The 27319-nt window shown below is 44.0% G+C and overlaps 1 protein-coding gene across 3 annotated transcripts in view; it reads left to right on the top strand.

The window, feature by feature from the left end:
• Positions 1–27319, top strand: part of DIS3L2 (DIS3 like 3'-5' exoribonuclease 2) — a 166938-nt gene that overhangs the window by 98690 nt on the left and 40929 nt on the right. For all 3 annotated transcript variants that reach the window (XM_021393584.1, XM_021393586.1, XM_021393585.1), the window contains 3 exons: positions 6902–7014; positions 12670–12777; positions 16699–16932. In XM_021393584.1, the coding sequence (XP_021249259.1) occupies positions 6902–7014; positions 12670–12777; positions 16699–16932 (455 nt within the window). The remainder of the gene's footprint in view (positions 1–6901; positions 7015–12669; positions 12778–16698; positions 16933–27319) is intronic.

Below are 27319 nucleotides of genomic sequence, written 5' to 3'. Positions count from 1 at the left end.
GAAGAACTGACATGGGTTTGCTGGCAACTTGGAGGACAGGACACTTGCGTGTTGGGTTTCTCTGCCTTGGTCCTAAGGTGTGTTCTGTGAGATCTGGAGACCCGACTTCTCATTCATCACCAGCATAGATGCTTCCAGCTCCCATGAGAACACCAGCAAGAAGATCTACCCCATGTTCCCATGGTAGGACTGACCCCTACACTCCTAGGAGGCTGGGAGTACTTTGTGATGACCAAGTGTCATCCCTGAACATACTCTTCAGAGTTGGGCAGGGTGGGGTAGTATGTTCCTCACAGAGGATTTAAATGCTAGCCTTAGTCAAAATATTTAAGTACTTAAGTGATTTGGGTTATGCTGTTTTGTGTATAAAGCTCAGGCTTTGTAATGCACGATGTGTGAAGTGTCTTGTTATGTTGGTGTCCTGGCTTTGCTTTTCAGAATAAAAGGCAGCTTTTAAATTCTATTAAGAAGTGAGTTTAGGACGTTGCTGAATTTATTTGCTGCTGCAGACAAAAAACTGAATGCAATTCACATGGAAGACCAGCTCCCAGAATTTAATTTAGTAATAAAATCTCCTCATAATTCTGGAAGTATTTAAAGATTTGTTTGTTGGTCATGGAAAAAAGTATTCTGCTTGGGAACTGCTCCTTTCCTAGTAGATTTCTCTGCTTTTGTCTTCATTTGTCCTTCATTGCTAAAGGCACTTAATGAACACGAGTTCTGTTTCGTACCTTACCTGGAGCCAATCCCAAATTTGTAAAATCATGGTCATCTCCATAACATTTAGTCAGTGCCAGAGACTTAAGTACCAAAGGTCAGAGTGGCTATGAGAATTGAGTAGAACAGCGCTTTAAAAGTCACTACAAAGCAGATAGGAATTATTCTGGATTTTAGACTCATTAAAATCTCACTTTGACCTTTTGACTTAAAGAAGAAGAAGGAAAAAAAAAAACAAGAAAAAACCGTTGCCATCTATTTTTATGAGTTGAGCTGTGAATGTTTTCACGTTCTCTTGGGATGGCTGAGAGCATCACTTTCCAGCATTGCCATTTGTATCAGTGGTTTCTCAGAAATCCAGAAAATGTGAAGATGCTCTCAAAGTCTCTCTGTGGTTGGTGAGTGTTGGGGGTTGTTTCCATGGGACGTTTCTCATATAAACCAGTGGTAGAGAGACTCAACAGGAATGTGTCCTAGAGGCCAGGCTGGCAGTGGAGCCTGGTAGTGTGTAGTATTTTGTGGATCATTACTCTTTAGAGGTGCTTATTGTTTGAATAGAGAGTTTTTCCTCTTTTCAAGTCATTGCAACTTTACTAAAGTCATACTTATGCTTGGTTGGAAAACTGCTGCTCAGTGCCCTGGGGACTTGTCTTGCTCTCTTTGAGGTACAGAATTCAGATTCCTTTTGCCAGAGTCTTTTCATAAGGTTATGTTGAGGAAGAGACCTTTTGAGAAAGAAGATGATATTAATTGCTTTTTAAAAGGTGTAATTAGTTGTATTTCAGTTGGCTGGAGCAGCATCATGTGATAATTTAAAAACTTCAGTTTCCTGGTAAACAAGTTAATGCATTTATGCTCAGTTGCACTGTGCTTTGAAGAAGCATAATGGCCCTGGGGCACACGAGTAAAATTTAAGCACTCTCTTTGTTATTTTAAAATAACTAAAGTAAAGCACACTGTCTGATTTTCTGAACAATAGCTTGGCTTCCTGCAGTGGAAGAGTAACCTCAGCTGAGAATTAAAGCCACCCACCTATATCTTCAGACTCCAGAGTAGACAAATAACTTGCTCTTTCCACAGTTCCACTTTTAAGTTTTGTGTTAATCTCTTCTCCTCTTCTCTGTATTGCTCTTTTTTTCTTTTTTGTTTTTTCTTCTTTCTTTCTTTCCTTTCCCCCTTTTTTTCCTTCTTTTCTTCCATTCTTTCTTTTTCATTTTCTTTTTTCTTTTTTTGGTGTCATTCTCTTCTCTCTATCCCTGTCCCAGCATGGACACTGCCATGCCTGGACCATCAGCGTACCCATGTAGTACATGCATATACCAAACAGAGAGAGATGCTTATGCTTGGGTCAGGTCCTTCATTTGAAGGCACGTGGTGATGATATGTGGTGATCCCTAGCTACTTCCAGCAGCTTCCTCAGGCCTCAGTGCTACTTTCTGCCTCCATGCCTCTTGTGTTTGGTTTGTGCCCACCCATTACTCTCTGCCACCCACTTGGCTCTCTTCTGTATCTGAGACCTCTGTATCATGAGAAACTCAGCCTTGATGAGAGCTCATTGTGCTGATACCAACAAAATCTACATGTAGGTTAAAGGCCTCATTTGTCTCTCTTTATACTGCTTTTTCCTACTTTTGCAAGGTGCTAAACACTGCTTTGCAAATAAGTGAGCAGCAGCAGGTACCCCCAGGGCAGGGAATGGGGAAGAGCTGTAATTATTTGCTGCAAGAGTTTGGTCTAACCTCAGAACAGCCAACTGCCTTTAATTGCTGGCAGCAGCTGGCTGTTTTCTGGCTGTAGCAAACACTGCAGTCTGCTTTGAACTTTCCTGTATCTCCCTAACTGAGAGGTAACAGATGTGTTCAGAAATCATGGTTAACACAAAAAACTTGGTATTAGATTTGATTTTGACGTAACACTATTTAGCGTTTGTCCTCTCTCCTGATGGAAACAAAGGGGTGTGTATTTGTGTGCTGGAGAATTACTTTTTGCTGTTCTATCCTCAAGGAGTAGCATTTCTAAGTTCCATGGTCCAAAAATTTACGTATGCCAGAGTATGAAGTGAACGTGCTTGGTCTTTCCCTCTGTATTTGTGACTAGGGTGCTGAAGATAGAGAAGGGTTTGCTGCCGTTGTGTTAACTCGCTACTGTTCAAATATATTCAACCCAACTTTCTGATTCCTGGGGCAAATACTTGATACAACTTGCCGTGTTGGCAGTTTTTATGGAGCATTTACAGACTCAAAGGTCTTTCTCTTTTCTTCCAGCTACTTCTTGCTAATCCTTTTTGTTTATAATTTTCCTCTGCAAAGAAGGAAAAAAATTCTTTGAACTCTTTTGTTGTAGAAGTTGAGATCATCAGTGAAGAAAAAAGAAACAGCTTGTTCTTTGTTCTTCTGTTAGGTGCCACACTTGAACCACTGTCCTTTGATTTTAGCATCGTATCAGTGTTACACACACAAGGTTTTGGAGTGAGTTCAAACAAACTGGATTCTCGGATCAGGGAGCTGAACCTTCTCTAAAAAAGCACAGCATCGTGCTGGGGGATGCAGCTTTGTCATTTGGTGAGCTTCTGGAGGAGATCCAGGCTCTGTGAAACGTGGCGAATTTTGGGTCTGTTTGATTCTGCCATTCCAGTCACCCATGCCATGGTCAACAAAAAAGGAAACAATCTTCTCTGTGCGTAGTGTCACCACAAATCCCACCCATCCCTTTTGCAGAATTTTGGCCTGGGAGTTGCCTTGGTGGCCAGTTGACCAGCAATTTCCCTCTTAATGCTCGCAGACCTCATTTAAAATAGTATTCCCCTCTGCCATCCATCCCTGCTGCCTGGTCTCTGTGTGTCCAAAGGAGGCAAATAGGGTGCAGCTGGCCAATAAACCATGTGTTGCTTGATTCTAAACTGCATTCCCTGTTGCTAATTGTCTCCCACTCTTCAGACTCATAGTGATGGAGTTTGAATGGGATGACAATTTTTCACTCACCTTCAAATGAAATAATTTTAAATGATCCTGAATGAAAGAAGCCATCTGAGCGCCTTCAGCATTTTTCGTTGCAGTAGATGCTCTCTTCTGCTCTTGCTTAAATATCAGCTATATGAAGTGTCAGGCTTAATCCCCCAGCTACTCTTGTGTAGATACTCTAATAAAAGAAAAAAAATCTTTAAACTAGTAGTGTATACCTAGCTTTAGGGCTTGTTGTGCAGCTTTAAGTTCATTGTAGGAGAATTGTAAATTGGGGTCAGACAAATCTGTGGTTTGTAACGTACTCCTTTCTGTAAGAAATTTAGGGTGAAATCAGGATGGAGAGCTACGTGCCAAGACACGAAGCCTGTGTTTGCTGGAAAAGTAGATTTTGACATTGAAAATGAAGGTGGAGTAGGCAGTGTAGCAGCGTGTGGTGCTTGGTTCATGTGTTGCCCACCCTTTCCTCTCTGTGGCTAGACTTTTTCAGTGCAGGAGAGTTTAAAACTCTTTTCCTTTCATTCAGGCCACATATTCTTTTTTTTCCTTGGGAAATAGCATAGGACTTACAACGTGAAATGTTCCTTTTGTGATTGTCATGAAAATTAATGAGACTAGAAAAACTGTTTGTGGACCTCGAAGAGAATCCGAGTGGAAGAACTTTGTAGATAGAGAAATACTATTCATTTTAATTGGCAAATAAACCAGGAGAGAGCAGTAGGCAGGTATTTCTGTGCAGGCTTAGGCCGGTATTTTCTGCAACACATCCAAGGGAAATCAGATTAGTTGGTCACTGTCTGTATCTTCAGTTTCTCTTGGTCTGAATTTGTTGGGGGCTGAGGGAAATGGGGTGATTCATACTTGAACAAGACAAACCCAAGAGCTGCCAGTTTGCATTATGTCAATGTATGTAACAAAATATTTAGATAGAATTTCCATTAAAAGTTCAAAAGCAGGGGGCTCATGCTGACCCCGGCTTTTAGAACCTCTGGTGGGAAACCTGAGTGAAATTTAACTCCACACAATGTGTTTTCGTTGGCGAACTCCATGTTTTATTATCTCATGCAATGAGATCTTTCTTGGTTTGTCAGTTTTGTACCGAGGACAAAAAGTTCATGTATGTAACAGTGCACATATTGAATTAAAGTGCGATTAAAGGCATGATGTAATGACCCCCTCTCCTTTCCTTTGGTCAATATTTGCCTGCAGGGTCAATACATTACAATATTGACTTCAAAGTGTTCAATATTTTTTTACCTTCTGAGTGTGTTGGCTTCAAGTGCATGTAATATTAGACCTGTTGGTTGAACTGTTAGTCTAAGACTTACTGTCTAAGTAGTTTCAGGCTTGGATGCCTAATCCACGTAGAGCAGCTTTCAAGGCATCTGATAATATCACAACACAGCTGTAGGCAGCTTTCTGAGGCGAACCATTTAATCTGCAGCCTTTTCTCCCAGCTTTCTGAGTGGTGGAATTTGTCCCTTGGTGTGCGGCGGGATTATTGCCCTCTCCTCCTGCTGCCATGATATTTACTCTCTGCAGGACTTTCCAGTGACTATAGGTTATGTGAAAAAACCTAAACCCCAGTGCTCCTGTCTTCCATGTACAAAAGCAAGCACAAAAATACTTTGCAGAGTACTTTGTGTATGTAAACACAGCTTAATAAACTGTATGTAAACACAGCTGCCCAGGGAAGTGGTGGAACCACCATCCCTGGAGGTGCTCAAGAAATGTGGAGATGTGGCATCGAGAGACTTGGCTAGTGGGTATGGTGGGGATGGGTTGGTGGTTGGACTTGGTAATCTTAGAGGTCTTTTCCAACCTTAATCATTCTGTAATTCACCTCTTTCCTTTCCTGCTCTGCTGAAATCCAGCACTGTTACCCATGAGGTGTGCACCGAGGCAGATACACTGTGTAGTGACAGCAGCTATTAACAATTTGTCCTTCAAAAATGTGACACTTGAGAGAAAGGCTTTGATAATATCCTTTGCAAGGTGTATAAACAAACAGGATTATAGCCAGTATGGTATCTTATTATGCTGTCTTTTTGAAAAAACAGAAGAAAGAAAAAATATTTATAGATACCACGAAGTTAGTGAATTCCTCTAAAGAACCGAATGTTATAATTAGGAACCCACCACACTTAGAACTATTCTACAAATAAGCACCTCAAATCTAGCCTCATTCTTCCAGAGAAAACAAAGGTCAATGCGCTCTTTTGAGGATTAGCAAACCAGAATTTCTTGGACTGAGGTACTAATTACTTCCAAAGCTGAGGATGATCACTACTTCCAAATTCAAATTATTGCTGAAACCTCATGATAAACGTCGGTAAAACTCCTCTCTAGCCTAACATTTGAATTAAGGTGCTTTCAGACTAGACTCTAGTTGGAGGTCAAAGAGCCTAATCTGAGGATAAAGCAGGATAACAGGGAGAGTATTCTTGTGGAAAGCTGCGTTTCTGCATAGCCTGATACTAAATCATTTAAGATTTCAGTAGACATCAGCAGCAATTTGAGCTTGACCCAGAGAGAACTGGGAGCAAGTACAGCTCTAAGATCCCAAGGCAGGCCCAAAACTTGTGTCCTGTACTGCCTGCGGGGTTGCAAGGTGGGGTTCCATGACCCATATCTGGCTGCAAAGCTCACTATTACAAGCTCTAGGCTGTGGAGACTTAGCCACATGGCTTTTCAGTGCTTTCACATATCCATCACTGTGACTGAGCACTCACACGTCGATGCGGGATGAGGTAAGTTGTGGTCACAGTGCTGGTGAATTTGGTAGTGTTCTGAGAGACCACGGTTTTCATTTCAGGTGGGAATGGATGGACAGAAATACCATTTTTTTGTGAGCTGTAGGCAGAGCATATAGGGGAGAAGGGGAGTCAGAGTAGTTACATAGAATAATACAGAGGAATCGAAGTGCAGAAGCATTCAGACTTGTCAGAATGAGAACAGATTTGTGAAAATCACATTGTCGCTCTCTTATCCATTTCTTTTCTGTCTCCCTAACCCTGGTGGTGTGTCACAGCAGTCATACATCACAGATAATTGCTCTGCCAGAAGTGATCCAGCAGAAAATGCAGAGATCGTAAAATTGTTGATTTTTTTATTTTATTTTCCTTTGAAAAGTAGCTTCTGGGTGGAATTATTCCCTTCTTCCCCAGTTCCCTAAACTCCTAGATTTCTCCCTGCAGCCTATTGACTCCCTTGTGCAATTTCAGGGAACTTTGAAGTGGGTGTTCACATCGCAGATGTAAGCTACTTTGTTCTGGAAGAAACAGCGCTGGATAGAGTGGCGAGTGAGAGGGCAACAAGCGTCTATTTAGTGCAGAAGGTAAGAACAACTCTTCTTCTTTTCTTCTGAGCACTATTTTTTCCTTTTATCACAATTTCATTCTAAAAGTTTGTTTTCAGATCAAGTTTGTTAAAATCTGCAGGTCATAGAATGATAGAATCATTAAGGTTGGAAAAGACCTCTAAGATCACCAAGTCCAACCATCAACCCACCCCCACTGTGCCCATAACCACGTCCCTCAGTGCCACGTCCACACGGTTCTTGAACACTTCCAGGGACAGTGACTCCACTGCTTCCCTGGGCATCCAGTTCCAATGCCTCACCACTCTTTCTGAGAAGAAATGTTTCCTTATGTCCAACCTGAATGTGGTAGTGGTAGTGACAGAGAGTTTTGTCATCTCACTTCTTGAGGAGCCACAGTACTTCAGTTTTCTTTCATCTTGGTATCCCAAACATGGAGAAGTGATGCTTTCTTATCATGCACTGAAAAGATATTTAAATCTGTAGAGGTTTTAGTAGAACAGAACAAAATATTAAGCACAATTTTGAAGTTGATTTGTAAACTTTAAAAATGATCAAGTTCAAGCTTAATGTTAGAGGAGAGGAAACATCCCGATTTCATCTGTGCATGACTATTTTTGTCTCATTTTGAGTTGAATGTGCAGAAACCCTTCCTAGCTCATGAACTATTGCAGGTGCTGTGTGTGAAGGGAAGCCAGGAACCTTGGCTCTTGGCTTCCTGCATTGGCTTGAAGCATCAGTTGCATGAGGAGTGCTGAGACAGTCTCGTAGGAACAGATTCTTTCTTTCCCCATGCTCTCCTTCAGTCAGGCTGTAAAAGTCCTTGACTCTGCAGCACTTCCCAGATGATGGGGTGTCCAGGAGTGGGAAGCAGTGTGTATCTCATGGAAACAGCAGTTCTGGCACCACTGTCTTCCCAGCCCAACAGCCTCTCTGTCAATAAAGCCCTTGGCTCTGTGATGCTCTGCTTCCATCTCTGGTGGGGGTGACTCCATGGCTGTCACTCCTCATGGGAGATGTGGGCTTGCCCAGGGGGAATTTAAGCTTTGCTTAAAGCAAAGCTGTAATCCACAAAGATGTTGTGGCAGTATTTTTAAGTCAAAATAATGTTGCTTGAAGGCATGTAGTTTTTTGGGAAGAAGGCTTTTTTTTTTAATAGAAAAGAGACATTTTTCATGAAAAAGTAGTTGAATTCAAAAGTTAATTGTTCTTTCCAAGTGCTTTATTTCCCCAAGCACCAGCCATGTGTGATGCCAACAATAAGTTACATGTTACCTTTTCACACCCGTTATCTCCAATTGCTCTTCCACTATCTTGGTCTCGCGATCAGGACTAGTGTTTTACCCCCTCTTCTGCCCTGCAGAGAATGCATTTTAGGAGTACAAACCAGGTTAGATTACTAAAGCGCAGTGTTGGTCAGTATTTTAATTGCAGTAGATGAAAAGGAGCGAGAGGATGGGCAAAGGAAAGCAGCCAGCAGTCTGAAACAAGATGGTAGTGTGACTCTTGTAGAAAATATGCTTTCCTTTGATGGAATTGTTTCCTAAGACAGCTGTGATTCTGCTAGAGGTTAGCACCATGCTAATCCTCCCAAAGAAGTTAAGTAAGCCACATATTTAATTTTCCCGAGCCATGTATCCAGAAGGGGAGTTATTGTATAATTGCTAGCGGTCTATTTAATAAAAGTAAAAAGTTTTTGAAATAAGAGTGTATCAGGTTTTAAGAAGCGAGAAAACCTAAACAGTTTCCTCTTTTTTGGCACATCCTGTAGTGTTATTTTAGGTGTGAAGCAGCTTGAGTGAGAGGTCAGCCATAAATCTGTATAATATTTTATTGGTACTATTTTATACTCGAGATCAAAGGTTTGATCTGTAAGCCTATCTCCGTGCTGAGTCCCAGGACTTCGAGACATTCACTTTTGACACCAGCAGGTTGTCAGGGTGTTGATATTTTGATAATCTCAGGCTGAGTAACAAAGAGTTGCTCAAAATCTGAATTCATGGAAGTGTTGATACAACTCTTAAGCAGAAATCTTGGCTCATAAACAAATTGCCTATTTCCTCTGAGTGTCTGTTAGTATGTAAGCAATAGGCTTGCTGAGCCCGCCCCATTGTTAGACCACAGCAACCTCCTCTTGGCGCTGGGATGGGTGCTCCCAGTTAATGCAGTCCCTCCCCGTTGGATCCATGGGAGAGATGGGGTCACCCCAAGAGTCAGCAGTGGTTGTACCAAGCAGCAGGGCAGCTGCAGAATGGGATTATTTGAGGGGAGCAAAACTGTCCGTGCAGCTTTTTGAATGTGAGGGGTTTGTTCTCTTTTCCCATGTGGTCTGATTGATTTTCCCCCCCCTACTCCCCCGTCTGATCCTTGCAAAGCTGCTACAGCAAGTCCAGTGAGCAGGGCTGCTCTGGACTTGGTCTGGCTAGTGGGCTCTGCTCTTGGCCAGTGAGTCTCGTGGCTGCAGCAGATGGTTCTGATTTCAGAGGTAGTGTGAAGTTTTATCACCCCAGTACATATGCTCCCAAGGAATGAATCTGAGGCTGGAAACTCACACTTGGATGCTGGAAGTGCTTTGCTAGCCTAAGAGGTAAAGCAAAAAAACCCAAAGGGCTCTCGCAAGTGGGAAGTTGGATAGATATTCCTGTGCCCGAAGCGACTCCACCATCTGAGAGCTAGCTGTTAAGTACATTGCAGGCCATGGTAAGAAGCCCAGGTGTTTTATAACCCTAGGATGACGATGCTGCAGGAAACCCCCTGCAGTGCCTTGTCCAACTTTGGCTTTCCCCTTGCCTGGCCATGCGAGGGGTTGGCAGGGATGGAGCTCTGTGGCTCCTCCAGGTACAGCAGCAGTGGGCCTAAGGAGATCTCATGCAGAGAGAAATCTCTCGTCTGCGGTCTGATTTGAAATGCAGACTCACAGCTGTGAGCCTGGTGGATGTCAGCCTTTCACTGGAAGAAGTGCCCATTCTGTATCTCTTGGGCCCTGCTGGGCTGGTGGGAAGAGATGATGTCTTTTATTGGTCTGGCTGAGAGATGGGCTTGGAAACCAGACAGCACAAGCCTTTCTACAGCCCTTGATTCTAGGATACGTTCAGTAGAAAGGATTTCCGAGGGGCTGTGGGTCCTTTATTTCCATGGTGAAAGTTTTTTCCTAGCCCGTCTGGATCCCTCTAACTGCACTTCTAAGTCCAGCCTCTTTTACACATCCCCTGCTCCCAGCTTTTTTGAGGTGATGCCATGCAACCCTGCTATTTTGTAAATCTTCCATGGGCGTTACAGACATACTTAGGGAAATCTCCTCTCATCCTTCGTCTCTTTCAGAAAGAGATGAAAAGAATCCTATTGCAACGGTTCCTTCGGGGCAGCCCCTGGGATAACATCTCACTCTCTGAATTTGACACAATTGTGATGTCTTTGTACATTAAATGCTGGGCTTGCAACTACTAAGAATCCTTTCTGACTGTGACGGAATCACACTGAGGATCAGGCCAGAAGAGGAAATTCTTGCTCTCTTTGGAGACTTCTTGCATAGCCTGGGTTAAGTTGCTTTGCCTGCAGTTTCTCCCCTGTAAAACAAGGGTGATGTGGGTTGGAGCTTCCCCATTTAACAGTAGCTTTGTTATAGCTAATTGCTTGGTGAGCACTTAGCGCTGTAATTATGATCTGAGTTAAAGCTTTGCTTGTGTTTCACGTCGTTGAAAGCCCTTCCGTAGAATTATAGCCTCTTGAATTGGATATCAATCCTGCTCAAGTACACTTAAAACACGCATCCTGTTGTTTCACTCGGGTTGTTCTTCACGGATGGGCTTTCATGTTTCATGCCAGCGTTTTGCTAGCAGACTGTTACTGCTTCAGGAGAATGAGAAGGGAGAGGAACATTATCACTGGGAACCAAAAATGAATCACAAGGCGGATGGAGAGAGATGGAGGTAGGTGCTGGTAACAGCATCCTTAATTTGGATGGGGAAGGGTTGGGAGCTTTTATTAAATTGCCAGCACAGTGTTTGCTGTGACCTGGGCTTTAGGGTCTCACGGAGGTAATGGTCAATGCTAGACAGGCAGGGATTTCCGATAGTCTACAAAGCTATTTTCTCTCCTTTCTGCTACGGGCTGGCATAGCTCGGGCTAAATTTATAACCCTGTGGCGTGGACCCTTCCAGGCAGCATGGCAGCCCTCACGTACTGTATCTGTCAGTTATGAATGTATGAGTATTGTTAATGTGCTTTGCACAACTGGAATAACAGAGCTGACGGCCTTTGTGTTGCGGGAAACAGCTTATCGTAATCTGTGCCCCTGTGACCTTCCAGCAGAACCGGGGCTGCTGATTCATGTTGAAAGGGACTCCTTGACAGTCAGAGACCGTACAGTTAACCTCTTGGCATTAATATACAGCGCAATTAGAATGGATTTATAGCCATCACCCGGTGCCAAACCACAAATGTGATTAAATATTTTAAGAGTCTTTCCTTCAAAGCAAAAGGTAAATATCAAGTGTGAGCACTTAAGGAGAAAATGGGCATCTGAGACTTTTTTTTTTTTACCTTGCTGTGTTGAAGAGCCTTTGCACCCAGATATAAAGTGTTATCTGTAAAATAATCGGTGCAACAGAATTTGGAAGAGTTGGGGTTGCTGCTGTTCCTGTGCTGGATGGCACAGGAGAGCAATCAAAAGGGAAAGTGAATTAAATAGCTAAAATATCTTCGTGGCAAGCTCAACCGTGTAGAACGTTTCTCTGTGTGCTTTTCTGGAAGGTACCAGCCCACATTACCACTTGCAATAAAACCTAGAAGAAGGTAATTCTTCTTTGAGGGCACTTACTGCTTCCTTATAAAGGTTAATAATGAGAAGAGAAATGAGAATGTGAAACTCTAAATAATTAGGTTTGCTTCATTAAACGGCTTCTAAATATTAGCTGTACTGCTGGCTTCAACTGGGAAATAACTCAGGGATGGCAGAAAGACTTGGAGCTCCTCAGCTTTTCTGTAGTGTGAATGTGTGGTGATGCACTGGCACAGGCTGCCCAGGGAGGTGGTGGAGTCACCATCCCTGGAGGTGTTCAAGGACCGTGGAGACGTGGCACTGAGGGACGTGGTTATGAGCAGGGTGGGGATGGGTTGGGGTTGGAGTTGGGAATCTCAGAGGTCTTTTCCAACCTTAATGATTCCATGATTCTACGTTCCACACTTTTGCTTTGCTGCTGTAGTCGGGTGAGTAATATGTAGTTTGGTAATTCAGTGATCAACAGCTGCAGTATTGATTAGTTGTAAGGAATTAGGACACAAGCTAAAACATCTCTGCCAGGAATTTCTGTTGGCTGACATTTTGTTCAAGTGGAGCTAAACACAGGAAAATAGTAATTGTTCTCCCTCTGTTTGCAAACACCATGTTCAGTAGTCACAAAATAGGTGCTTTTGTTTATCTCACCAACATCTACACATTCCTGTCTGTGCTGCAAAGCACAGCTCAGTCCTTAATAGACCCATGCATACTCCTGTGATGTGTAGGAGAAATTTCATTTACGCTTTGCAGAAAGCAGCCTCAGACTTGCATTACTTGCCTGGTGCACAGTCATCAGTGGCAAAGCAAGAAGCACAGTTCCCAAATCCAAGCTCTTCAGGTTCTTACTGACACCACCATGCTTCTTCAGCACTGAGTTTCCTCTTCTTTTCTAGGTGATCCCAATGCTTCCCAAGCTGCTTTGTGAGGAGCTGTGCAGTCTCAATCCCATGCGAGATCGGCTGACGTTCTCTGTGATGTGGAAGGTGACTCCGGAAGGCAAGGTAACTCGAGCAGCAGAGCAGGCATCCTGCTCATCAGTCCTACCTCGGTGGCCAGACCCTAACCTTGCAAACAGAGTGGTAAAAATGCCCCCCCATAACTGCCAGCTGGATAACAAAGGACTTGTTGGTGAACAGTGATAGAGGATGTAGGACTGTCCTTATATCTTGTCTTACTGATGGCTGGAAAAATCTCAGAACATGGTAGGGAAGAGTATTAGTATGAGCGTTAGAAATGGAGGATTTCCAGCCCCATGCCAGATCACCCGTGTGTTTAATGTCATATCTCCAGCAGCAATCCACAGCTAATAGCCTGGGACAAGATGTTTCTCCCCGAATCCAACCCTGCATTTTGCTCGCAGGCAGTTGTGCAGTGCAGTGGATAAGGATCCCTCAGTGGTCTCCCTGGTAAACAGACTCTTTCATTCCTCATCTGTGCTGCAAATTATGTTGATACATGTAAAGTGTGATAGCTCTTCAGCAAATGCACAGCTCCATCCTCTGTGTGCGTTCAGCCTCCATGCCTACACACTGTGTTATTCCCAGGGATCAGCTGTGCCGCAAGCTGCCTTCAGCTCTCTTGATTTCTCTCCCTGCCCCTCTCCTACCCTCTTAGTAACAACCCAACAATCTCCTCTTTGGTGTTCACTGGGTCCATGCAGCCCTAATGGATGCCGAATCTTCTTTTATGCTTTAGCAAAATGTGGTTGCAGTCCTGTATCTGTGTCTCTCCAGCTCTGGCACTGAAGTGGATTTTATTTGTTCACTGTGAAAAACACTCCATAGTGACAGCGTGATTACTCCTGGGACCTTCTAATTGTAGCTACTTGGTGGGCCTTTTATTGACTCTGAGTGCTCTTTGAACAGTTAATAGTCAAGTCTTAATGAAAATAAGCTTTTAATTAAATTCTGTCTCTTATTCCCTGCGATATACCCACTATTTGCTTTTCAAACAGTATTCATGCTGACCCTCTCTGGCCAGTGAGGAGGTAGGAAGATCACAGCACCAAGCTTCTGCCTGCAGAGGTGGCTGATCCCGGCAGGAGCAGTGCTCTGGGACACAACCCGGAGGCAGGCTGCCTGTGGGTGTCTCAGCAGTTGGGTTTCTCCTAGGAGGCTTTGTAGGATGGCAGCCTTGGTTGGGGTCAGTTGATGTGAAGAGGAGCTTATCTCTGAGGTGAGAAGAACAGATCTCCTGCGTTTCCCCTCTGAGCTCCCACTGTCACTGCTCCAAAGCAAATAAGTTGAGCCTATGCATCTCCCAGGGAAAAGCCATGCAGATTCCTCACTTGAATGCAGCTGTATTAAGTTGGTGGAGTTTTTGTTTATTGTTTCTTTTATAAAAAGTAATGCCAGGCTCAGCCCTCCTTGGAAACAGGCACTTTCTTGTTTTTATGGCTTTTGTATTCTGGCGATGTCATCCTCTAGTGTTCCATGAGTGTTACAAAATGTTGCCTGAGCAGTGCTCCACGTAGCTCCGTGGACTCCAGTGGGACAGTGTGACATGATGTGTCTGAGATGACTTTCCAAGGGCAAAGGCATTAACCATATTGCTGAGCCTGTGCTGTTCTTCAGATGCAGAGCTGGGCGTTTTTAGGAACAGTGTAGCACGTTCCTGTTCAGATGCAGTCAACAGAAAGATATTTGTAAATGAACGATGTAACCCTTCTTTTTGTTACTGCCTGCTGGTGTTTGAAGCACAACCGTGAATATAGCCTGCCTGAGATTTGACATTCTTGCTATGTTCCTGGGGCCCAATGTGCTGCATCTCTCATCTTACAAGGAAGCGAGTGGAGCTCTGAAATATTTGGCCTTTTCTGAGCAAGCAGAAAAATAAGATTTTGTTGAAAGCTTCAAGTGCAGGCAGCAAAGTGGAAATCCGGTCCATTGCCTCCTGCAAGGAACAGAGCAAGTTCTTGGAAATGAAAGGCAGAAAGCACCGTGTATCTTCAGACCTGGCTCCCACTGCTAGCCCAGGGAAAGTGCTCCTTCTTGGAGATACCCTTCTGGTTTGCTCTCGGTCCTTAGCTTGTTCCAACACACGTGTATGGGGTGGAATTGACTCACCTGCACTATAAAACGAAACGAAAGTGCTTTCCAAACACAGAATATTTAGTTCGGAGCTCATGAAAGTGAGAGCCAGAGCTGGTAGTGCCATTTGGTGCAGAAGTTAATAGCTGGAGATAGAGCAGCAGGGAAGTAGGAGCAGCATCTGAAAGCATTTGAACAGCAAGTTGAAAGTGTTGCCTATTGCAATTGGAGGTTCTGTAGAAGTGCTCAGCTCAAGTGAAGGCTGCTCAGCCTTTCTCAGCAAGGAACAGCACCTTCTTGGTGCCTGAGTACCATCCGTGCCTAGTGATTCGTACTAAGTCTGAAGTATCTGTTACCAGCTAACCAATAATTTCAAAAATCAATCTTTTAAAGAGCAGAGCAGCTTCTTCCACATCAGAGACCTTGCTTGTTGAGTATCAGGATTTGGGGATCAGGGAGATATCATTGGATGTTGCTGACCTTCCAGATATGGATCCCCCATCACTGCAAGAAGCTGAACTACACTGAACAGGATGCGGCAGAGCACGGAGCAGGTGCTGCCAGGACTTTTGCAGTGCCTTTCTGCCTAGCTTTTGTGCCTTTCTTTTCCTTTGTTTGTCCTTGTCTGTAAGTAGGGTCATACTCACAATAACCATGAGCTGAGGGCCTGAGTACTTTACATCACTTGCTGCATCCTATCCATCAGGACACTTTCTAATTGAAAATGAGCTTAAATGCCTTGAGACTTTCAGAGATCTGAGCTGTACTGTACTTATGTTACAGGGCACAGGGGAGGGAGACAGCAATGGTATCTCGGGGTTCAATCCTTTCTTTTTAAGAAAAAAAAAAGCAACGTCCTTGAAGAGTCTGTTTTACTGGTGGCTGTTCTCCATAGACGCTGTCACTTGCAGAATTCTCCTTATTCTCTTGTGCTGATGAAGGGGTAAGGTGGCACTTGTAACTAAGGTAGAATTACAATTCTCCACTCATTCTCTGAGCACTTGAGCTTGAATGGTTGATCATAGATTGCATCCCTCTCCAGAGCCCTCCTCCTGCCTGTGCTCTTGACTTTTCTGAAGAGCCTTCAGCCCTTTGTCCCTCTGCACCTTCTCACTGATTAGATGAGCTTTTGAGCTCTTATATATCCTTTCTGCTCTAAGGAGTAATTTTGAGTTGCTACTTTCACACTAGTTTTCTCTTGTGGTGCTCAAAATGGGAGTGGCTTCTGGTTAAATTGGTTTAAATTTTGTAAGTGATTTATCCATGATTTTCCTCTAGATTCTGAAATAATTTGGGAGCTTAGAACGCGTCCTCGTTTGAGTTTAGGCCTCACACCATAAGCTTGTTAGGAGAGAGAAGGGGTCAGTGACTGTCCATCTCTCCTCCAGACCCACCAAAATCCTACTCAAGCACTTTCACAAGTGCCAGTCAGACACTACAGTCCCTGCAGCTTTGAGTGGACATGACCACACAACAGTCTTTTAGGGCCAGCCCCTCATGCCCCACTGTTTAAACTTTAACTGAAGAGGTGAAATGCAGTCTGCTGTGTTCAGATACGAGATCCTTCTTGGCATGTGCAGGTATCTCTGTTGCCACTCATGCACTCGCTGAGCTTTGAGTCTGCTGACTGATTTCTGCTGTAGTTCTTTATCAAAGAGGGAATCCAGGTAGGGAGAGAAGATTGGAGCCATTTCCAATGTGAAAGAGAGACTTTATCGTGCCTATACACATTACTAGACATTAGAGAATCTAAAGAGCCTTCTGATTGAGAGAAGATCTTCACTCAACGATGAAAATCAGTGGTGAGGTCTGTTGTCATTCCTTCTGCTGCTGGTACAACCTCTCAAGCTTTTGTGCCGCCTTTAGATCTACCTGTACTTTCCTGTGTTGCAGATCCTTGACGAATGGTTTGGGCGGACAGTCATCTGCTCCTGCGCGAAGCTGAGCTACGACCATGCACAGAGCATGATAGAAAACCCTGGGAAGGTGTTCTCACCTGAAGAGCTGCCGCCTGTCTCCCCTCAACACTCGGTAGCCGAGATCCAGCAAGCTGTGCTGAATCTGCATCGCATCGCCCAGCACCTCCGCAAGCAGCGCTTCATCGACGGTGCTCTGCGCCTAGACCAGGTGGGATTTGCCTTTGCATTCCTTTAGAATTTCTTGATGGATCTAAAAAGTCCAAGGGAAGGGTAGGTTGGAATAGGAAGGTGAGTTGGTGTGCTAATGTGGTCTTAAAAAACATGGCATCAAATGGTGGACCAAAAGCACCAAGTAGGATGAAAAGGAAAAAAAAAAAACTGCTGTTTTTTGAGGAGTGGTCTATCTTCCAACATTTTTCAGAATCCTGAAACTATAGCAAACTTGGTAAGTAACTTGTACAGCAAAACAAACCACAGCAGTGTCATTCAATATCAAGCGGTTCGGATATCCTCAGTGCACATCGCACTGTGAACGGCTTATCCTCCATGTTTATTCCTGTGCTTGCAATACTCATGTTTTCCACCACTTCCATAGCAGTTCTCTGGGCCGGGAAAATGACTAAAAAGTTATCTAAGCTAATGTTTACAAGTGAGTGTAGTTCAGAGGAAGAAATGGGATAGAGGAGGTTTTGTGTCTGGGATAATTTAAATAGTCTTGTATTGGTTGTAAAGTAGAAATGATACATGGAACAAGTAGATCCAGATATTTTAGGTTGCTACAGCAAGAATAATCCACTTTGGAGGTTCAGCTGCTCTGAGGTGGCTTTGGACAGGTTTTGTGGATAGGAGATTCCTGTAATTTGTAGAACCCAATGGCCTTCCTGACCAGGAGACAAAGTCACCTCTTAATGTAAGGAAGCTCTATTGTTTCATATTGCAAAAGGAGTGTGAGTCAACAGAATCATATTGCTGAGAAAGAAGTGAGTGTACTGAGATGTATAAACAGGAGAGTTGTATGTAAGAGGTATGTTGCAATTCTTCCATTTTATTCAGGGCTGTAGTATTGTCTCCAGTTGCGGGAAAGCATGGTCTGATTGTAGAGAGGGAGAGCCACCAGTGTCTGTAATCAGTGGACTTCCTTGACAGAGCACGTGGCTTAGTCTGGTGGAGCTGCTGTGCAGAGGAGGCAATGTGGTGTCACCATTCCAGGACACACAGGATGAGACATCCGTGCCTTGAACTTCAGTGGAGGAGATGGGGGCTGTGCTTTAAGATGAATGTTCTGGTGAAAGAGCTGTGGTGGCTAAGGCTGTTTTGCCTGCATACATTGGGGGTCCTTAAGGACTGGTTAGGAACACGTAAGTAAGCCTGGAGCCAAGAGCATTTGATCATGGTCCTCTCTTGCTTGAAAGAAATGATCTGTTCTTAAACTCTTTTTGGAAATTAGACTCTCATTTTGAACTCATGCAGAGTTTGCTTAATCCTCTTCAGGAACGGAGGTTCACCTTACTGATGTTTATCGTAGAGTGGCTGATAAACTGGGCTTTTGTTTCCAAGCACATTGAGTGCTAGAGAAATGCAGTTTGCATTACACAAGTCATTACACAAGCTTAGTGTTGTGCTGAACGGACACCCTATGTGCTTGACTTTAGTACCTGTTATCAAACTAACCTCAGGATATGTTTTAAAGCACTTGTGACATTTTAAATGGGAGGATTTGGCCAGGGAAGCATCCTGTTCTAGTGATACCCCATAACAGATTAGCAATGTTTTGTTTTGCTCTGTGCTGTTATGGAGGAGCCATGAAAGAGAAGGTATTGAAGCATCACTTGTGAGATTTGGGTTAAAAGCCACTTCTGCGGGCACCAGAAGGGGCTGATTCCCAGTCAGCCTGCTTCCTAGGCAGCATGATACACTGGGTTATGCTTCACATGTGGTGTTCTACACTGTACAGAATCTGTCTCCCCCGGCAAGAGTGTCAGGGTGAAAGTAATGGCCCTTGAGGAGTGTATTTTAGTTCAAGGAATACTCTCTCTGTACTTACTCTTTTCAAGTACTGCCTTTGATAGCTACATTTGATAAACTACATCCTCCTCAATGCATGGGAAAAGCTGTTAATGTAAGGCCTGAATAAAAACAGTATTTGAGGGGTGTGTATGTGGACATGTCCAGTGTATATGGTGGGGCAAAGCGCTCTGTAACTAGTAATAGAATGAGATTAGTCTCTTTGCCTTTGTTCCCCCACTTCCTTGAGTTCCCATGGATGCAGCTCTGCACTGGGTCTGACTTCCAGCCCCAGGGGCGGACCCGAATGGGAAACACACCTTTCTAATCTCTGGACCTCTCACTGATTTCCTGCTGAGTAATGTAAATCCTGAACAATGGAAGACAGACTCCAGCAGGAAACTAGGGGCAATGAATTATCGGATTCCAAATAAATATGTGAAGAAAGGAAATGATCGTCCCATAGTATTAAGGGAGGGGGTGGCTGGGCATGGAATGACTCCTGTGGATTTTTTTCCAAGGGATGTGAGCCCTCTTCCTATACATTGCATTATGTATGAGTTCTGCCTTGGGGTCACTCCTGACTGAACAGTGATGAGTGTTTTTTCTAACTCCCACTCTGCCATTTTTCAGTGTGACGTGCTCTTGTGCTTCCTGTTAGTATGCAGAAAATCATTAGGGGAAGAGTCTGCCTTCCTGTTTTGCCACTGGCCATGGTGGCCTTGGGCTGATGCTCTCCCTGCCTGCCTCAGTTTCCCCTTAGTGATGATATTTGTTTCCCCCGTAGCATCCATATAATTTAGGATCGGTTTCCCAAAACTAAGAACATCTCTCTTTTGAAGCACTTCACGTTGGATATTAGGAAAAATTTCTTCTCAGAAGGAGTGGTAAGGCACTGGCACAGGCTGCCCTGGGAGGTGAGGGAGTCAATGTCCCTGGAGGTGTTCAAGGACTGAGGAGTTGTGGCTCTGAGGCACATGGTCAGTGGGGATGGTGAGGATGGGTTGACATTTGGACTTAGTGATTTTTGTGGTCTTTTCCAACCTTAATGATTCTATGTTGTGGTGAGGGGAAAGTTTCCTGTCTGAACATTGCTGCTGCATTTTTGTGACCAAACGTGAGAGCAGCGTTTGCTTGCCCACAGTTCTCCTTCAGCAGTAATTTTAGAAGCAGGAATCTCTGTAGCTCAATGGCTGAAGAATATTTTTTTGGATAATGTGGGAGTAGCACATCTGAATCACTCAGCAAACCTTGAGAAAAATTACAGAGGTAGTGTATGGTCTTGAAAGCGAAGGATTTGTCAATTCAGTATCACTATAGGGCTGTGACATTTTGAATTCCTGCCCCAGTTTGATCCTGGCCATGGCAACCCACAGATCTGCCGCTCTTTTTTCTTTTTTTCCCCATTTCCTTTCAGAGGTCTGTAAGAGGGGAATCCACCTCCACTGGACCTTGGATCTGAGGACCTGCTGTGCAACTTGAGCCAAATGTCTGATGATCTATGGGATCTTGCTGTTCCCATAGCCACCTTCCAGGGCTTTTTCCCTAGCATATAGTTTCCTGTGCTGCCTGTTGGCTTGCTAGCTCCAGAATGCAGATGAGCACTAATTTGTAAAGGTTTAGAGTCTTTCCACCTTCAGCAGCTAAGGAGCTTACAAAACTTTCTCCACACAAACAGAGATTAATGTATTTCTTTTCCTTCTCCTTTGGAGCTGCAGCTTTGAGATGTAAAGGTAAGAGCTGCCTTATGCTGTGGCTTTGAGCAAAAGTGTTGAGGTATTTATAGCATTGTCTGCTCCATGCCTCCCTCCTGCCCCGGGCCACGAAATGCCACCCCTCTGCTGTCCCCTTGCAGCTCTGAGTGCACCCACACTATGAAGTAGAGCAGGGATTTGACCTGGTTTAAAAACCAAAGTGAGCACTCCTCACAACTTTTTCTTTTTTTCCTGGCTGTGTTGCTTTCAAGCTGGATCACTTCCCCAAACCACAGCTTTTAGAAACACTAGCCAGAGAAATCAGATAGAAACTTGCTGTTAAAAAAGAACCATCAAGTTTATAGAAAAGCTCCTTAGCTCAAGCCTGCCTAGAGGAGACCTGCTGATAAATGGTTCTCTTTTTGGCTTCAGCAGTTTATAAATGAATCACGAGGACAGATGCCTACAAAGAGACAGGTTCAAAGGGATTTCAGTGCGTATTTAAAATGAGAATGCCCCGAGATGCTGATCTGTCTCTATGACAACCGAGTGAGCTGTGAGAGGTGGTTGTGCCGGTGATTCTGCCTTTGCCAATGCCCTTAGACCTGTGTGCTCAAAATGTTGGCTTTGACCAAAGTCCATTGTGCAAACAACCCAAAGCGCGTTTGCATCTGTTGATGGCATTGAATTGTTTGATAGAATAGCTTTTCTCCTTGTTTTCTGCACAACAGGTGTTCAGCTTTGCGAGTGAGTGTGAAAAAAAAAAAAAAGGAAGAAAGAAGGATAAAGATGGCAAAGATGAGACTGTTATGCAAATGTAAGGACTGAATTGGTAGCGAAGTGGTCTCACTTCTGCTTGTTCTCAGCCTGTGTGCTGGGTCAGTGTCTCCTCATCTGAGCAAGCGTTGCTTTTCCCCATGGGTTTCTTATTGTTTTGAGTAACATAAAGACAGTAAGAATGGTGGTGGTGTGCCTCTGCTCCATGCTGGGGACCTTGCTCATGTTCTGACCAATGGCTGCTGGGGATAAGGAAATGGGTGATCTTTGAGAATAGGTGTGTTTAATGAAAATTGGTGGGACTCCCGAAGTAATAGTGTTGCTGCCACAGGAAATGTAGAAGAACAAACACATTGACCCCCAGTACAGGAATGTGTGCGAGCAGCATGCCAGCTCCAAAACGCCCAGCGATATGCTGCACTGGATGAACTCACCGGCTCTGTATAGTTTTTGAAGCTCTCAGAACAGATTCAACACAGCACAAAAGCCAACCACACATAGAAGGTGAGGAGGAAGAAGTACATTGTACGTGCAGGATGTGACTTCCTGTGTTGGGGAATTTTGGATTTCGTTGTGGCTACTGGGATAGGACAGAAATGTGTATTTTTAAACAGTAACTCCCGCTGATGCTGTTTGATTGGAAATCTCAAAAGTCAGAGATAATTACCATCACCACTGAAATTTTCCAGTATGAATAGCTGCTAGTAATAATTATGAGACATTGTTTTGTAATATTTTCTGCTCCATGTCTGTAAGGTAAGCATTCAGATCATCTCTTTCTTTTGCTATATGGAGGTAGTAAATGTTTCTACCAGGACAGCCAGTTAAGCAGCCGTTGTGCACTGAATACAGTATATCTGTATGTGAACAGGAGGTGCTTTGGCTTGGAACAATGCTTGGTTCCAGTGGAAATGTTGGGCAGTGGGTACCAAATTCCTCTCATGTCCGGTTTCCTTGGGGTAGATTGAGCTGTGTACACAGCCGCCTGGTTTGGCCCAGGAGAAAAAACCAAAGGGCCCATTTATAAAATCTCAGAATTGCCATGATACCTCCCTAAAGATGCTGCTACAGCAATGGTGCATGAGGCAGGATGGGTTGTATGTACAGTGCTGTAAGATAAAGGGAAATGCAGACTGACAAGGGGCTTTCACTATTCACTTCCTATCACAATCCTGCCATTGTCTGGTGCTTTTCTTTGATGTCTGGTTAAAGAGACATTGCTGATACCCAGAATGGGGACAGCAGGTGCTGTGCGATCATTATGGACAGTTGCTTATACTGCGTGATACATTAGGCAGCTGGGGGGATGTTGGATGTATGTGGAGATTAATTTCCTTTGGGGATTTTAAGTCTTTTGCATAGCCCCAGTTAATACATCAAAATGAGCATCTAAGGCCAGAGCTGTCTTCTGAGGGATGCTGCTCTTCCCTGCAGGAGTAATCAAAATGCATTTGCAAAGGTGCGTTAGTGAAGTAGGAAGGATTTTGAAAATGCCTTCCCTACGACACCACAGGGAAACATGGTCCTTTGCAGGCCAATAGGAAATGTCACTGCTGTCGTCAGGACCAGCCAGCAGCTCAGGTCAGGTGGTTTGCACACACACACAGGAGGCTGAGCAGCTTTCTGTGTGCATAGAGATGCTTGCATTGCCGGTAGGCATTAAAATATTTTGATTAAGTCAGGATTTTGAGTAGAAAGCCTTCAGAATCTAATTGTGGTGGGTCTTCTGCCCCAGGATTTTAATGAAGTCCTCCCAGGGGTGTGAGTAGGATTGATGTCCTCGCACATGTCCTGCCGTTTCCTGATCAGTCTTTCAGAGCTGAGCAGCTGTGTCGCAGCAGGAGCAGGTGGTGAAGTGGCCGAGCTGGCTCCAGCAGGAGCGGGGAGTGGGACACTGGAGTGTAGGACTCGCCTGTAGAGCATTGTGCTGGGAGCCACCGCAGACAGATGTCTGGGCAAACACGTCCGGGAAAGAGCTCCCCACACAGCGGTGCTCTGGCATTGATTTACCACCTGCAGCACAAGAGTGGGTTACAACTCTTCTATTCTTGCTGGAGTATTCCAGCTACTAACTGACGTACTCAAGTTCTCTGGTCGTGTACAAGTGGTTTTCTAATAAACAGAGAAACACATCTTCACCTCTTAGCTTTGTTAAATCTACCATGTACCAGAAGCTCCATCAATGTTTAAAAAAAAAAAAAAAAGAGCAGGTACCTACGTGTGTCAACCAGTGTGTTGCTATCCCATGGAAATCTGTTGTGCTTGATCAAGACAGAGTAGCAGTGGGCTGTGCTTCACGATGCTTTCCAAATGACTTGGTTTTATTCATCAAGTGAATCCAGCCATTGATCAGCCATTGTAAAAGGGGGTGAACTGGCGCCCATCATGTGTTGACTTGCTGATAAGGCTGAAGGTGTTTGCAGGTGCTCCAAATTCACACAAGAAGGAGACACCTCTTGGTTTCCTGGACTGTCCAGTCACCGATAGGTCTTGCTCATGATCAGCAGCCTGGCGTGACTCGCTCCTGTGACTTCAGACAGCGCTGAATGTCTCTAGATGAGGGAGAGGGCATCTGCTGTAGGTGCTGTCTTGGTGTGAAGGGATATGTCTCAAACATGAAGCTGTTAGCTAGGGGGTGAGCAGAGAATTCAGTGCTTGATCTAACTGAGCAGGTCTCTCACTGGTGTTTTTGAGATTAGCAGGAAGAGAAGTGGCTTCTGCGGTTGTACTCAAAGAGGTTTAAAGTCGGCAAACTGGTTCTAAATGTTTGTGTGGTGCTGCATGTAGGGTGAGCGTTGGAACAAAATTCTAATTTTGCATTTCTTATTGAGGAAACAATCTTTTCTCCCAGAGTCTCTTGCCTTCCAGTTGATCGTTGGTGTTTTTCTTACCAGTGATGAACAGACGTCATCAGAAAGTCTTCTGTTGCTTCAGATTGCATTTATCACATATTTGAACAGAGACTTGACAAGGGGTTTTTTCAGGTATTAATTATTGCTGACTGCATGGCTAATCCATCATTCTATTTAGATGGAGTCAGTGTGTGCTGAGTGATGTAAGTTCAAATGTGATCAGTCTGCCGTAGGTGAAGATGTAGCAGCTCTTTGTCAGAGCCAGTTCTGTTTCACCTAGCAGTAAATGGAAGAAAGGCTAATTGTATAATGACAAAAGACAACGTTTGGAAGAAGTTGAAAGATTCAGACAGTGCAGTTCTGTGATTCCTCATTTCAGTTCCCAAGTGAGAGTAGGGGGGAAAAGAATTCTGACCACAGCTCACTTTATCAAGTGTCTCTGGGCATGATCATTTCTCCTGAGCCCTAGGACACTTTATCTTTTCTCATGTAACATACGGATGCTGAAGTACAAAGAAGCTCAGTGAGCACCTGTGGTTTCCAGGGCCCTCTGAAATGAGACTACAAGAGTCTTAGGCAAAATCTCAGCAGCTGTGCTGAGAATGGAGCTTGTTTTGCCTGATTTGAAGGAGCCAGCGCTGCTCAAGTCCATTTTTGGGTTTGTCTTTAAACTTTCCAAGTCCAACCCCATGTCTCCTGAAATGATATGCCCTGCTGAAGTTTGCAGTGATTCATTGGGAGTGCATTTTGTTGAGCAACCCGTTGCGTTTGTTTTGAAAGCAAGTGACCGAGAATCTGTCTTTAGTAATCTAGATCATTTATCTTGCATTTCTCTGCATCTTCACATGGTAATAAGGAAGTTTTTCTAGCATATGAGTATAATTCAGAGTGTAGATTCCCCCTGAATACATAATTGTGTAAAATGGGACAGTGAAACATAACTTCCTAGATAAGACTGTTGGTCCACTTTGCACTTTGTTTTTGAGATTTGTCAATACTTCAGATTTCATAAAGACCTCTTCCCTGAATGCAGTCCTTTGTTCGGTGCTTTGCTGGGTTGTAAAAGAGGCAATCTCCAGACATAGCTATCGATTCCTCCCCAAATATACATATTCACAAGTTGTGTTGTCAACACCTGAAAACTTGATGGTGGTACTAAACTGTGCCCTCTGAAGGTAATGCACTCTCTGGTTTGGGTCTGGGCTGGTAGCAGATTTATTGCCAATTTTGTGCCAATTAATTACCAGCAGAGTTGGTTGCAGTCCATTGCCTGTCCATGATGGGCTTCTGTTAAATTGATGGTCACTTGAAAATGAAGCAAGTGGCAGTGAGAAAGTATTCTCAGGGGTTTGCTAGGCTAGAGTGGTTTGAGAGACTTCAGACATCTGGAAGAAACCAGCCATGCTAAATCAGCGTGAAAGGTTTTTGTGGGTGACTCCTTTAACTAGAATTGAAAAACTTGTTCCTGTCACAGAAGTACAGACTTACCGAGCGGTCACGTTTGTTTGTTCCGTTTAAAAACCAGCCTAGCCTGAGTGAAACAAATTGTGGTTTGCGCCTTCCTTAGCAATTGAAATAAACTATGTGCATCATGGGATTTGATCCCTCTGATCCTGGGGACTGCAGAGCTGTAGCTTATTGGGTGTCTTGTGGCAATGCTGGGATCAGCCCTCCGGCAGAGACATTCTCACTCCCATGCATCAACAGGAGGTTTTGCATTAGCTTTACGGCTGCAGTTTCACCTCAATTTCAAGGTCTCTGTTTTAATCTCAAGATTCTCTTCTCTTTTTTGAGAGAGCTCCATTGATCCAGCCAACGCTTTGTTTTTAATTAGCATGTTAGGGTAGGAGCTCACCCACAATACTAGGAAATAAAATGCTTAAATGGCTAAAATGGGATTTAAAAAGATGCAATTTATTAAATGATTTCTCTCTGTGATGTGTTTAGCAGGTATAGAAGAGAGAATGAACTAAACCAGGCTTTGGCATTTAGGAAAGTGAGTCATTTTTTCTGTTGCATCATGTATAAACTTTTCCCTTCTCATGTATGTATGGTTGAAATTACTTTGAGGTTTTGAATTTTCACTTCAGCTCTCTGTTTTTTATTATTTTCAAACATTACTGAAAGGGATGGTTGATAGTCTTTAAACTGTGCTCACATTGCCTTTATCTTTAGGGTTTTTGTTCTTGGTTGTTGGTGGTTTTTTTTTTTTTTTTTTTAGTCAATGGGCAACATATAGGTGGTTAGGTGGAGAGTTAATGGTTGGAGCAAGAGGTAGCCATGTTGATGGATCCATAGTCCATGGTGGCAAGTGTTTCTGCTGTCAAACGGCCTTTACTCTGAGGATCAAACTTGGATTCTTGGTGCATTATGGTCATCTCTTCAAATCCTCAAGCATTTGTGCAGGTTCCTTGGCATCAGTTTAAGGGTCATAAACATGATGCTGTTGCAGCTGAGGAAGCAGCTAGGTGAGTCTTCTTTTCAAAGAATGCAGAACAGCATGGAACCCTGTGGGATGAACATCCCACTGACATAGGGCCATCAAAGGCAAGGGTGGTTTCTGCTACTGTAATGTCTTCCACACTTTGTGAAAACTTGATAAAGTCTTCAATATCTTGAGGTCTTCAACGTCTTGAAGGCAGTCAATACTGAGAGAGGCCAAATGGAAAACTGGTATATGAATGGAGTGTTCCCAGATTGGATACAGCACAGAAACAGCTGGTGTCCACGTGCTGTGCACCCATGATGTACAGGCTTCTTGGGGTGAAGAATTTCAGCAGGGGGAGGCGTGTTAAACCTTCCCTGCTCTGCCCCTTTTGTAGGGAGAAATGGCTGCTCCATCAAGGAAGCTGATGGATGGCCTTCCTTCTCCTGAGCTGGAGGCTCTCAGCTGCAGCTGGGCACTGCAGTGAAGAGGGGACTCGCCCCAGCCCCTGAGCTTCTGGGCACAGTAACACCATCTCTGGGCTTCAGCCCTTCAGGAAAATTGTTGAAGAAAAGGCAGCTCTTACAACCAAATTATTTGGTTTAGTGGTTTTGGATTTTTTTGCACAGCTTTGGCTTGGTATGCTCTTGGGCCTGGTTTGTCCTTGCTCTTGCTGTTTGTAGCTTGCTTTGGACTGAGCACTGAGGAGCAGTGTTTTCTAGAGTAATATTTGCGATACTGGTAACATAGTGATGGGTACAAAGTACAACTCCTAGGGAGAAGATTTGCTAAAAAGAGCCGTGAAACGGGTGCAACCACAGTTATATCACCCAACTGTCATTA

This window comes from Numida meleagris, chromosome 4 (assembly GCF_002078875.1).
Source record: "Numida meleagris isolate 19003 breed g44 Domestic line chromosome 4, NumMel1.0, whole genome shotgun sequence".
Lineage (NCBI taxonomy): Eukaryota > Metazoa > Chordata > Aves > Galliformes > Numididae > Numida > Numida meleagris.
The sequence above is the reverse complement of the archived record's forward strand: the minus strand, read 5'-3'. Positions and strand labels throughout refer to the sequence as shown.